Genomic DNA, 14,023 nt, shown 5'->3' with positions numbered 1-14,023 from the left:
GATCAACCATGATCTTATGGACTAATGAAGCAGGGCAGGTGGGCCAAATGAGGTTAGAGTGGTGATGGAAAAGTACAGCAGGTCAGGCAGCATCTGAGAAGCAGGAAAATCGATGTTTCGGGCAAAAGCCCTTCATCAGGAACAGGGCCGTATGGCCTATCCTGGAATGAGTTCATATGTTCCTGTGTAACTAAACCAATTAAAAGACCACATTTCCAGTCAAAATTGTGCAAAATATTTATTTTTCGTACACATAATTTAATGAAACTGATGATATTTTCTTGTCAAACATACACAATACAGTCATACAAAAAAAGCACGATTATATGTATATTTAAAGATATATAAAACACCATTACAGCACTGATGCATCATGAAGGACAAACGGACGTCTTTCTTATCCTGGCTTTAAAAAAAGCTTTCTCTGCTGAAAATATTTATAAAGACTCCTTGCAAAAGCCAGGATAGGAAGATTGGGAATGATTGTGACAGGTCTCAAGTCTGTGGGGGAATCCTTTGGAATTTTTCTTAATCATCCCTCCAGGACTCAGCTTGTGTAAATCTGAGTTCCAATCACACGCATAATTTCCTTCTGGATTTTGGGATCCTGAGTGTTGATATTGGCATCACCAACTTGTCCATCTTCATACCTGCGAGGAACAATAACGTGAGCCTCAAAACTGCTGTCATGAAAAATGATGCTTATTTAAAGAAGCAATTCATGTTAAAAGGAAATGTTGGAACCACAAACTCTGTAGATTGTGTGAGGCACCTCTAATCTGAGATACTCAAGAGTTAAAGCATTTGCTTTAAATTGAATTGACACAGAACCTCATACCAATGTCTTCATTGCTGATAGCCCTTTAAGACGAAGGAGCACATTTTAAGATGAGAGGGGAGAGATCCAAAACAGACATGGGGCGACTCTTTTTTACACAGAGGGTTCACACGTGGAATGAACTTCCTGAGGAAGTGGTGGATGTGGGTATAATCACAATGTTTAAAAGACATTTGGATAACCACATGAATAGGCCTGGAAGACTGGAGCAGCTGAGAGTCAACGTGGAATGGGCTGGGGGCCATTCCAGGGAAAAAAAAGGTCTAGCCTATTCAGCCCATCCCCATAACTCAAACCCTCCTGTCCCGGCAACATCCATTTAAATGTTTTCTGCACCCTCTGAAGGTCAACAACATCCTTCCTATAGAAGGGCGATCAGAACTGAACACAGTATTCTAACAGTGGCCTCACCAATGTCCTGTACAGCTGCAACATGACATCCCAACTCCTGTACTCAATGTTCTGACCAATGAAGCCAAAAACCTTCTTCACCACCCTGTCTACCTATAGCTCCACTTTCAAGGAACTATGTCTCTTTGTTCAGCAATGCTGTAGTGAGGAAGGATAAGGCAGGATATAGATGAGTTGCAAAGTTGAGCAGACAAATGACAGATGGAGTCAAGATTAGAGTGGTGCTGGAAAAGCACAGCAGGTCAGGTAGCATCCGAGGGGCAGGAAAATCAACATTTTGGTCAAAAACCCTTCGTCAGGAATCTGATGATTCATGTTAAAAGGAAATGATGATTCCTGATGAAGGGCTTTTGCTTGAAATGTTGATTTTCCTGCTCCTTGGATGCTGCCTGACCTGCTGTGCTTTTCCAGCACTACTCAAATCTTAACTCTGATCTCCAGCATCTGCAGTACTCACTTTTGCCTAAATGGCTGATGGAGTTTAAATCCGAACAAGTGTAAGCTGATGTATTTAGGAGGTCAAATGCAACTGCAGTCATATAGTACATGGCAGGACCCTCAGGAGCATTGATATACAGGGAGACCTTGGAGTCAAGGTCCATAGCTCCCTGAAAGTACAATACAAGTGGATAAGGTGGTCAAAAACAAGGTGGGTGTTATGCTTGCCTTCATCAGGCAGGACATTGAGTATAAATGTTGACAAGCCATGTTGCAGCTGTATAAGCCTTTAGTTAAGCCACATTTGGAATACTGTGTCCAGTTCTGGTTGCCACACTATAATAAGCATGTGAAGACTTTGAGAGAGTGCAAAAGTGGTTTACCAGGATATTGCCTGGATTGGAGTGTATTCGCCATAGGGAGAGGTTGGACAAATTTGGATTATTTTTGCTAGAGCACTGGAGGCTGAGGAGGTGAACTGATAGAAGTGTCTAAAATTATAGGAGGCATGGATAGGGTGGAAAGTCAGAGTCTTTTGCCCATCAATATCAAATACTGAGGGGCATGGGTTTAAGGTAAGAGGGGGAAGTTTAAAGATGTGTTGTGAGAGGGCAAGTTTGTCACAACCACATCCCTAGAAATACCAGACTATTTAGAATCTATTTGTCAACCTGCAGTTTCAATTCATAACCTCAAAATTGCTCATCCCAAACAGCAATGTCTAGGTTGATGTATCCATCAAGCATGTGGATGCACCAAGGATATGGCATAAGGTTAGTTTAGATGGCAGAGGAGAAATGTGATATCTTATTAGACACCATCAGGAATTCATTACTCATTAATACTCATTCAACACTAGACCTCGGGGACTAAGGGGACCGATGGACCAGTTGACGTGACATGAGTCAGAATCCTGAAATTAGGCCAAACACAATGAGATGATCACGATTATGTTGTTGATCCTACTCACACAAAAAAGAAGCGAGTGCAGACATGATCAGACACAGGGCAAACCCAGATGTTCCCATGTTTCTGGAGATCTTTTGAAGTTATAACTAAGAAAGAAAACAAGAAAGGAAACATTATCAAGGATCTGGTTAAAAGGAAGAATGCTTTCAGTCTCATTGACAATTTGTTTCAGTGCAAGTTCTTTGGCAATCTCAACTCATGTTCAAAATAGCGGAGTTTTCTGGAAAGTACAAACTGATGACCATTTTTCAAGTAGTTAGGCTTCTAATGATTGATATTATGAATAAAATGTCAAGGATTGGCCTAAATGTTCAGCACCATTTATGTCTCCTCAGATACTGAAACAGTCTATGTCGATATGCAGCAAGACCTGGATAGCATTCAGACTTGGGCACTTACAAGGCAAATTAAATTCATCATATACAAGTGTCAAGCAATGACCACCTCCAAAAAGAGAGATTCTAATCAGCTTACTATCACTGAACATCCCATTTTAAATTTCCTGTTAGTTAACAATGCCCAATTGCCTATTTATAACATGAATACTTGGATATCGTGGTAGATCGCTATATTCGAGGCATGTACTTCGTGCCGGTTTATCGAGAGTGACAGTTAAACAAAGTTTGCTGTACTAACTTTCTCACCTATCACTGCTGTCCTCACTAAAGCATTGTCCCTCAAAGCATTAACTTCAAAATTGTCATCTTCATAAGTTCTGCATGACTCTATATCCTCCAGCTCGACATCCCAGTTGGTCTCTTTCATTCATCGCTAGAGCCCCATAGCCTCCTCCTACTTGTGAACCTTTTGTCGCTCTGCACTCACAACTTCCTTTAGCAAAGATGCTCAGCCTTCTTGTATCCTCTTGAAAAGCTTCTTCAAAAAAAATCTGCCTCTTCTACCTTATGTCCTTCAGTCAATTCTCCCATATCAAATTAAAGGAGACCTGTTCTCCTCCCAGTTCCCATTCTGATGTGAAGCTCCATGAGATTTATGTGCAGGTTGTCCTCTTCTATGGTCCTTCTATAGCTTTATGTGAACTATAACTATTTGCTAGTAAACTCTTATTCACATCCTCATCAGAAATCTAGAACATTCCGAAAGGGGCACTCTTGCTCAACTTAACAAATTGCAAAATGATAAAAATAACAATACCAAGCCAACCATTTCAATAAAACATATTTGACTTGTGCATTTTTTTTTAAACTTTGGACTACATTCAATCTAGTCAAAAATGATAAGGTAATTTACTAGTAGCTGATTCTAACAACTAACTTGAGGCAAAGTGGCGACAAATGTCACTGGATGTGTAGTTGAAAGATAGAATATGTGAGCAGAAGTACGCCATTTCGCCCATTGAGCTTGCTCTGCCATCCAATATGCCATCCAACCTCAGTCCCCTGTTCCCACTTTCACCCTTCTTTTCCTTTAGCACTAAGAAATACATCTGACTCCTTCTTACAAACATTTAATATTTTGGCCTCAACTACATTCGGTGGCAGACAATTCCACAGAAGACGAAGAGGAGATTTGATATTAATCTTCAAAATCATGAAGGGCTGGATGGCGTAGGTAGGGAGAAACTATTCCCATTCATAAGTAAGTAAGAGGTCACAGATTTAAAGTAACAAATGCTAGATAAGAAATAAATATCTTTTCACATAGTGAATAGTTAGGGTATGATATGCACTGCCTGGCAGAGGCAGATTCAATTGAGACATTCAAAATGGCATTAAATGACCATTTAGGTGGAAATAATGTGCAAGGATATGTGGAAAAGACAGGAGAAGGAGGCTAAGTCATGATATTCATTTGGAGAGCCAATACAGACAAGATGGGCCAAATGATCCCTTTCTGCAGCATGACCATTCCATGATTCATCTGAAATTAGAATTTAAAAAAATAAAAATAAAAATAAATTAGGTAAAAGCTCTTCTGGTTCATTAATATCCTTTAGGGAAAGAAACTGTCATCCTTACCTGGTCTGGCCTACATGTGACTCCACACCCACAGCATGTGTTTGACTCTTAATTGTCCTCAGGACAATAAATGCTGGCCTAGCTAGAGGCACACATATCCCATGCATCAATCATAAAACATGTAAATATTTGAAAATGGACTGTACCAAGCAGGCAGCCGATCATGCAATTGCTCTCTGCTGTGGTTGAAGTTGAACTTGTGAATTAAGTAAGGAAGTTTTACAATGGTAACTGCTCTTGATTCCTAAAACATTATTTCGGCTGTGAAATTGTGGGTAAACAAATTTGTTATCTCTGTTTGATATGAGTGATTTGGCAAATGTCAGTATGCAAGCTTAAAAAGAGGAGCCTTGTTCACCCTCCTCAAGAGAGAACCAAGTGGGATAGCAGAATGACTTCACTCATCACCATGGGGACACGTGGCCGGCTCATTGTCAGTATTCATTGACAGCTCTTGTCAGTGATGGTCCTACATTGTCTTCTCTTTTCAGGGAGTGGCTGAAGAAGCTAGCTCCAAGTCTACTTCAGCCAAAGCAGGAATTGAAATCTGCTGTTGACATTATTTGGAACCACAGGCTGACCATCTAATCTAACTGGCCCCAGCAATTATTTCACAAATAGGAAAAAAGAGAGCTCTGGTGATAATCTCTTGACGTGGCAACATACTGCCGACACTATGTGAAGGAATCACCGGAGGAGACCATTGAGCCCATCACATCTACACTGTATCTCCAAAGAAGAAATTTACTGAGTGCCACTCCTCTGCCTTCTCCTCAAAGTATTGAACATTCTTCCTTTTCAGCTCATAACCCAAGTTCCTCTTACGGTCTCAATTCAATCGGCATCCACCACAGTGTTAAGCAGTGTGTCTAGACCCCAAACGTTCCCTACATGAAAAAGATTTTCCTTACGTTGTCATTATTTCTTTTGCCTCATGTCCACACCCTCTTGTTTTTGATGCTTCCATTAGTGGGAAAACTAGCTACTCTACCAGCACCCCTCTTGATTTTGAACACCTTTATCAAATCTCCTTCAACCTCCTCTTCTCTGAAGAGAAACAGCCCCAACATCTCCAATCTCTCCACATAACTGAAGTTCCTAATCCCTGGAACCATTGCTGTGAATTCTTTCTGCACTCAAATACAAACTGCGATGGCCATAACTGGACACAATACTCCAGTTCAGACTGAGCTTGTGTTTTATATAAATGCAACTAGCTTTTGTACTCTGTGCCTCTGTTAATGAAACCTTGGAGGTTGCATGTTAGGAAGTAAAGATGATTCATACCTTCACAAAGTGCTATACAGTTTAGGTTTCGACTCTGTAGAAATCTGGACTGAATCGGTCTCGTCTGTAGGAGGAACATGAAAATATTAGTCAAGTGAAAACAGAAGAAATAATTGAAACTGTGTGCACTGGGAGATTTTCAATCTTTTCATTTCACTATTATTGTTGTTGGATGTGGGAGTAATGAATGGATTCTCATTTTATTTGTTACTCTTCTTCTGCCCTTGTACTAAGTGGAGGACAGTTAAGAATCAACCACATTGCTGTTGGTCTGAAGCCACTTGTCAGCCAGACCAGGTAAGGACAGTAGATTTCCTTTCCTAATGGACATTAATGAACCAAGTGGGTTATTAGTTTCATGGTCACCATTATTATAACTAGATTAGATTACTTACAGTGTGGAAACAGGCCCTTCGGCCCAACAAGTCCACACTGACCCTCTGAAGAGCAACCCACCCAGACCCATTCCACTACATTTACCCCTTCACCTAACACTACAGGCAATTTAGCATGGCCAATTAACCTAACCTGCACATTTTTGGACTGTGGGAGGAAAGCAGAGTACCTGGAGGAAACCCACGCAGACACAGGGAGAACGTGCAAACTCCACACAGATAGTTGCCTGAGGTTGGAATTGAACCCAGGTCTCTGGCGCTGTGAGGCAGCAGTGCTAACCACTGTGCCACTGTGCCGCCCATGAGATTTATTAATTTAACAAAACTTCCAGCAGCTGCCAAGATTTATACCTGTGTCCCCAGAATGTTCATCTGAATTCTAACAAGATTACTACATCAATGTCTCACCCTTTAAAAGACAGTGTGTCACTGCTATCTTAATACTGCAGGACCATTGCTTCATCCTCCAATCTCTCCACTGCGTATGTTGTTATGTTTCTAGTTAATTGACAATGAGGGAGAGGAAAATGACAAGCTGCTCCAATAAGACGATCCTACACTCGGACAGCTGGAGAGGTTGTGACTGGACGCTTTCCTATTCCTACCCAAAAGCCGGGCCTGGAAGAGGCGAAACAAACCATGGAGATCAATCCGAGGTCTGTAAGATGCCACAAACTGTGGAAACCAGGAGATGAAGGAAGCTGTGTAACTTTGGCCAGTCTGTTACCCTCCTCACAACACTTTAAATGCATACACTCGGGGGACAAAGTATAGACAGGAAGGCCAGCACAGGAAGTTCTAGCATAACTGACCTGCGAGCCCAGTCAGACCACATGTGGAAGGTCCCTGCACTGATCTATTGCAGACCCTTCAAAGCGAGACTGTAATGTTTAGCTTTCTTACTTTTTTAACTTATACTATGAATAACTGGAAGGTAATGTAACTTTTTTGTTTACTTTATTTCTCTATTTTGTACCTAAGATTTGGATCGAGGTACTTTGTACCGAAGATGGCATCATGTGAACTTGTCACTGTACTCCTGTACTTCTGTATTTGAGTATACATGACAATAAACCTAATTCTAAAATTCTAAATTCCTTGCTTTATGAAGCAATGAGTTATTGATGGTAACCCGATAGCCATCTTAAGCTTTGATCTGAATAGACAGGCCTTGACTCACCAAGTTTTTCAGAACCCCAAAAAGGACTCTGACAGACATGATCTGACAGCATACCCAGCCAAGTGGTGCACAGGGAGTAAGAGAACGCTGTACTGAATTAGGCTACGCAGGCACCTTCACTTCCTCCCAGAGCACGGTCTGCTCAGTCCTCCAGTGAGGAGAACAGATGCCATTGTAGCTGCTGAGTTCAGACGTCAAGTTTTCAAGAACTCCTCAGACACCTCAGAAAAAGGATCTTCAAGTCAATCGGTCTGCAATAACAACTGACTGCTCTTGCTTTTAATGTTAGCCATTCCTACTTTTACTCTTTGTATCTGTATTTTAGCAGACAGCTGTCACTTTTTTTCATTTTGTAATTTTCAACAGTAGCTGCGAAATAGGTTAGATTAGATTCCCTACAGTGTGGAAACAGGCCCTTCGGCCCAACAAGTCCACACCGACCCTCTGAAGAGTAACCCACCCAGACACATTTCCCTCTGACTAATGCATCTAACACTATGGGCAACTTAGCATGGCCAATTCACCTAACCTGCACATTTTTGGACTGTGGGAGGAAACCAGAGCACCCAAAGGAAACCCACGCAGACACAGGGAGAATGTGCAAACTCCACACAGACAGTTGCCTGAGACTGGAATTGAACCTGGGACCCTGGTGCTGTGAGGCAGCAGTGCTAACCACTGAGCCGCCATGCCGCCCCTAAACTAACCTTTGAACTTGTTCCAGATTATAGCTGTTTCAATTGGAACACACCAGCAAGAAAAAGCTAAAGGATGCTTCTTTCCTGAAGAAGGGTTATACCTGAAATGCTGCCTGCCGTGCTGGGTTCTTCCAGCCTCCTGCTTGTCTACAATGGATACTACAGCAGCAGTACAAAGTGGCAGATCACTGACCACTCTACGAACATGCTTGGTGTGGTCACAACAGTGAGATAGTCGATAAATTTCAGTCCAGAAAACTTTAATCTTGTAGCTGACCCTATTGCCTGAGGCAATAAGTCAGCAGTCGAGAGTGTGGTGCTGGAAGGACTTCCTGATGAAGGGCTTATGCCCAAACTGTCGAATCTCCTGCTCCTCGGATGCTACCTGACCAGCTGTGTTTTTCCAGCACCACACACTCGACTCTGATCTCCAGCATTGCTGTCCTCACTTTCTCGCAATAGAGCAGCAGCCTTAGAGATTCAAAGCAAATATGCAGCTGAACATCAGATCTGAGCCCCAGATTCTAGACTACAGAATCAGATGACGCTGACCTGCTTAGATCCCAAGCCGACTTCCCGTGACTTCCACTCAATCACCCACCTGGACAAGAAGCCTGACGCAAGTTGGTTAATGGACAGTTGCAGAGCTTTGCAGACAGACTCCATTCTTGCAGAGACCAACAAGGAAATTGGGTACTAATACCTGGGGAATTGTGTTCATCCGGTTATAACGGAGTACCAGCTCATCCTTTGATGGCATGCGATGCTGTCCTTTGCCCATTCCTAGAAAGTAAGCAACAGTTTACTACATTTCTTTTCCAACAGAAAATAAAATAGTTATCAATCTCAGCAAACAGATACAGGAAATGGCAGCAAAATGCAGTGGGATACAAGCTCTAATTGGGTAGGGATTGTGCACAGATGCTATCCACTTTCTTGTTTTAATGCAGCCTTTGAAAGAAGCACACCAAGTCTGCTTCTGTGCAGGACTCATGTTTGGAATACTGCTGTTCAGAAAACACACTTTAAAGTGTCTATATACATATTGGTTTTGAATCTATTAACCCACATGGATACACAAATTCACCAGTAGCTGGTTTGTTGTGACCTTCTGTTTTTAACATGAGACGTAACATTAAAAAAAAATACAGGAGGACTTTGAGTAGCAAGGTGAATATTTAGACTCTAAACCCTACATCTCAAGCTCTATTCAATTGCCTTTGATCAATCTCCTCAAATGTATTAGTTAATTGGGTTAATAGCACTAACATTCTAGTGTTCAATAAATAAACAAAGCCAGAAAAGTGAACATTTATGACTATTTCCGAAGAGAAAAAGACAGGCTACACAAGGTTTTCACTTTGCGCTCATCAGGACAAATGCAAGAATGGAAAATTTCAATGATCACAATAATTTATACTGCAGGAGAAAATGGTGCTGTCTGATTGGCAAATCAACCAAAGATGGACAAAAATGTTGCAATGGTGAAACCAATGAGGAATTACAGTCTCCCAAGACCCTGGGCAATTTAAAAACAAAAGGAAAGATTTAAATATATTTTTATTGACTGCCACACACTAAATTTGCCAGTTTGTTTGCAACCGAATCTAGTCTAATTTCTGTTTGTTTGTTGATAATGTTGCTCAGTAACATGATGCCTCATTGGATGGATGCCTCACCAATTGGAATACAGAGTAGGCAAGGTCCGGATTCAGTTACTGGTCTGAGCTGAGGTGACTGGTCTTGACTTCAGTGACAGTGGTAGTTGGACAGTTTATCTATAGTTTGGTCAACCTTAGAAAACAGGGTAGATGTTCAGCCCACAGTCCCCATTCTAAATCAGCAGCAGGGTTTTTTTTGTGGGAATTTAGACTGGAGACAATAACCAAAAGGCAGTAAATACAGTTGAAACTTCCACTGCTTTTACATTGCCAACGAATTTAAGTTATATTTATGATGGGGGTCCATTTCTGAACAATGTTTTAAGGCAAGAAAGTACTGTGAAACTAATGCACAAACATTTTTAATCCATTCCCCAGCTCTTTAAGATATGTAAATCCACTTATATTGAATGGTTTAATGTTTTCATTGAAACAAGTGGAGAAATGCCTTGTAAACATATTAAGCTATCATGTGCTAATGTAGTCACTAATATAAACTATAAATTTTATTAGCTTGTGTGGTTGTGTGCTCTGCCACTCGGATTATAAGAACTAGGAGCAGGAGTAGGCTCTTCTGCCCATTGAGCCTGCTCCACCATTCAAGAAGATCATGGCTGATAGAATTGTACCCTACTTGCCTGCTTGTCCCCTATGACCCTTGATTCCCTTCCCAATCAAAACATTGAACTCAGCCTAAATGGGAGACATCTCATGTCGGCATGGTACCACCTGAACATTCACCCAGGAGAGGTCAAAGCTCAGTCAAGCCCCCTCAGAATCTTACATGCTTCAACAAGATTGCCTCTCATTCTTCTGAAACCTCTTGAGCATAGGCAAACTGCTCACCACTTTCTCAAATGCCAAACCACTCATTCCAAGAACCAGTCCAGTGAGATTTCACTAAATTGCTTTCAATGCAATTGTACTTTTCCTTAAATACAGTAAAGGGCAGTAAAACTGTTCACAGTTTTTTTTATTCAATCACTGATGTGGGTGTCACTGGTTAGACCAGCGATTATTGTCCCTAATAGCCCAGAGGGCAGTTCAGAGTCAACCACATTGCCATGTGTCTGGAGTCACAAGTAGCCCAGACCAGGTGAGATAATAAATTCCTTCCCTAAAGGGCATTAGTGAACCAGATGGGTTTTTCAAATAATCAACAATGGTTTCATGATTCATCATTAGACACTGAAGTCCAGATTTTTTGTTGAATTAAAATTCCACCATCTGCCATGGCAGGATTTGAATCCGGGTCCCCAGAATGTTACCTGGGTCTTTGGATTAACAATCTAATGATAATACCACTAGGCCATTGTTGGGAAAGTCCATCTACTTCACCAATGATTTTTAGGGAAGGAAATGCCATCTTTACCTGCTCAGGCTGACACGTGACTCCAGACCCAAAGCAATGTGGTTGACTCTTAACTTCCTCTGGGGCAATTAAGGACAGGTAATTTATATTGGCCTAGTGTGAATCTCATGAATTAATAGAAGGAAAAAAACCTCTTGTTTAGCAATGTTGAACCACTGTACCAAGCTGATGTACTAATCCGAAATGGAATCCACTCAGAACCTCAATACAATTGAGGCTCAGTGGTTAGCACTGCTACCTCACAGCACCAAGGACCCGGGTTCAATTCTCACCTCGGGCAACTGTCTGTGTGGAGTTTGCACATTCTCCCCGTGTCTGTGTGGGTTTCCTCCGGGTGCTCTGGTTTCCTCGTGCAGGTCAGGTAAATTGGTCATGCTAAATTGCCCATAGTGTTAGGTGCATTAGTCAGGGGTGAATGTGGGGGAATGGGCTGCTCTTTGGAGGGTCGGTGTGGACTTGTTCGGCTGAAGGGCCTGTTTCCACACTTTAGTGAATCTAATCTAAAACAATTTATGTCCTAATCGAGAACAATGAAGCTAACTTTTCATTTATATTGATTATCCCCTCTTGGAATAAACCCACATCAGTTTTTGCAGTGGGGTAAATCAAAATGATTGACCATTTGTAAAACAAGCAGAAGAACTATATTTAAGAACTGGTGACGGATTAAACTTGATCTAGACCAGCTGAAGGGAGGTGCAGAGAAGAGTCACTTACCTGAGTATCCAAAAGAAATGCTGGAGATTGGGCTCAGATAGATTCCTTTGCCATAGGCTGCACCGTGCAGCTTGTAAGAGACAGCAGTGTGATCGTTACGACTATAGGTGAGCAAATACTTGGACTGTAATCAAAGGCTTAAGTATATCATAACATTTGCACGGACAGCAAGCTGCATGGAATATGAATGGTATACCTTGTACTCTAAAGCAAATGGAGCTTTGACCAAAAAGAAAGTACTCAGGAGGGAGAACTGTTAATGTTAATTAACCTCTATTATTGACAATTGGGAAACTTCGTTGTTCTCTTCTATGGCTTCCCCTTTGTCCTGATAATCTTTCTATGATTGTTTGGAAGAAAGCTATAGTTAATTGCAGCAGCAGTTTGTATATTAGGACTTTGAGCTATCATTCTGATGTTAGAAACTGGAGTCCCAAGGCTCCTTATCCTCCCCTCCCTCTTGCCGAATACTGGTGTGCCATTAAGCCCACAGCCTCGCAGCAACACTCTGTGTGTGAGGTTCTCTTCCCACTTCCTTTTGGCTCACCACAGCCTTTCCTGCTTCACTATACTCCTTAAAACCTCACTCTTTGACCAGTCAGTTGGTCACCTCCATCAAGGCTTCTTCCGACTCCTGCTCCACACATTCAATCACTGGTATCAGTTTTTACTGGGTGGGTAGAGTGGGTGTTGAGTGGAGTTGGTGATAAGAGAAGGGTCATCAAGCAGGAGATGCTGTCATCTCATCCTAGTACAGATGCGCTTCCTGACAGCTGGCATCAATACGAGATTACAGCAAGCTCGAGGTTCAGGCTATTACACGTCTCTCCTGATTAGTGTGTGGATCTCAGAGGAGAGAGGAAGCACCTGTGAAAGGTAGCTAGCCTGAGGCTGGGGAGAAACATACAAAGGAGAACAGCATTCAATCAAAGGTAGTGCTCGTGGAGTCGAGAGTGTAGAGCTGGAAAAGGTCAGGCACCATCTGAGGAGCAGGGTGTTTCAGGCATAAGCCCTTCATCATGCTTGTGACCAATACCCTGCTAGATGGAGAACATACCACCACAGATACAAAAATCACAACATCTAATCTGAAGTCCTGCATAGGTGCAGGAAAAAAGGGATGGGGGGAGAATGTACAAGTGACATTTATGGACCCAGCAGCCTCTTAGCAGTAAATAAGGGGGTCACTTGGCTCAATTGACTTGACGACTGGTTTGCGATATCGTGATGCCATCTGTTTGGGTTCAATTTCCAGTTGTGGTTATCATGAAGGACCCACCTTCTCACTTTTGCCCCTTTGCCTGAGCTGCGGTCACCCTCAGGTTAAACTCAAAACCAGCCGTCTCTCTCTGATGAGAGGGAAGCTATTGGGACTATGGTGACTTTAAACAGTAAGTACAGCAACACATGACAATACAGTTTAGATAATTACTGCCTTAACACTTCAATTGGTAGGTACCAGTGGCACAACAAGTTGAAACCCGCTGTTGCTTATCCTTAATTTGAGACTGTAGCTGTGCAGCCTGCTTCCCTAGTGAGGTGGTGCTGTCCTGGGGGCAGCCCAGCTCCTCAGTTACAGTCAGTCTGCAGTGAAACATATGTTACAGAAGTTAGAATTCTGCAGTAGAAATATTCTCCAGTGTCACTGGAATCATTTGTGCAAATGTGTGAAATTATGCATGCGCAGTTGGTTCTAAGGTGCCCATTTTGAATGCGTTGGGAGCACATACCCCATTATTCAAAAGCAATCTGGCACCTGAGTTGACATTTGGCTGCCTAGATTCATCTCACATTAGGTTCACACAGCACAAGGTTATAGTCCAAGAGGTTTAGTTGAAAGTACAGGCTTTTAGAACGCTGCTCCTTCATCAGGTAACTAATGGGATATGAGTTACCAGACAAAAGAGTAGCACTCCAAAAGCTGTTGGACTATAACCTGGTGTCATGTGATTATTAACTTTATCCACCCCAGTCCAACACTGGCACCTCCACATCATTGAATTTTGTTCTAAGGGTAGTTTTTAGAGGAAACATGGCCACAGTTTGCGTTTAATACCATAAAGAGTATAATTCCAAAG

General features: G+C 42.0%; 1 protein-coding gene across 11 annotated transcripts in view; it reads right to left on the bottom strand.

Moving 5' to 3' along the window:
* Positions 1 to 220: 220 nt before the first annotated feature.
* Positions 221 to 14,023, bottom strand: part of LOC122542474 (protein mono-ADP-ribosyltransferase PARP6) — a 157,152-nt gene continuing 143,349 nt past the window's right edge. For 4 of the 11 annotated variants that reach the window (XM_043680211.1, XM_043680213.1, XM_043680215.1 and 1 more), the window contains 5 exons: positions 11,946 to 12,015; positions 8,896 to 8,978; positions 5,923 to 5,986; positions 2,658 to 2,742; positions 221 to 650 (listed from right to left, as the gene is read on the bottom strand). In XM_043680211.1, the coding sequence (XP_043536146.1) occupies positions 548 to 650; positions 2,658 to 2,742; positions 5,923 to 5,986; positions 8,896 to 8,978; positions 11,946 to 12,015 (405 nt within the window). In that variant the 3' untranslated portion in view covers positions 221 to 547. Of the gene's footprint in view, positions 651 to 2,657; positions 2,743 to 5,922; positions 5,987 to 8,895; positions 8,979 to 11,662; positions 12,047 to 14,023 lie in introns of those variants that run through there. The other 7 variants (XM_043680212.1, XM_043680214.1, XM_043680216.1 and 4 more) reach the window with 4 other exon arrangements.

The sequence above is a fragment of the Chiloscyllium plagiosum genome, chromosome 40, assembly GCF_004010195.1.
Source record: "Chiloscyllium plagiosum isolate BGI_BamShark_2017 chromosome 40, ASM401019v2, whole genome shotgun sequence".
NCBI lineage: Eukaryota > Metazoa > Chordata > Chondrichthyes > Orectolobiformes > Hemiscylliidae > Chiloscyllium > Chiloscyllium plagiosum.
Note: the sequence above shows the minus strand (reverse complement) of the source record. Positions and strands in the feature narration are given on the sequence as shown.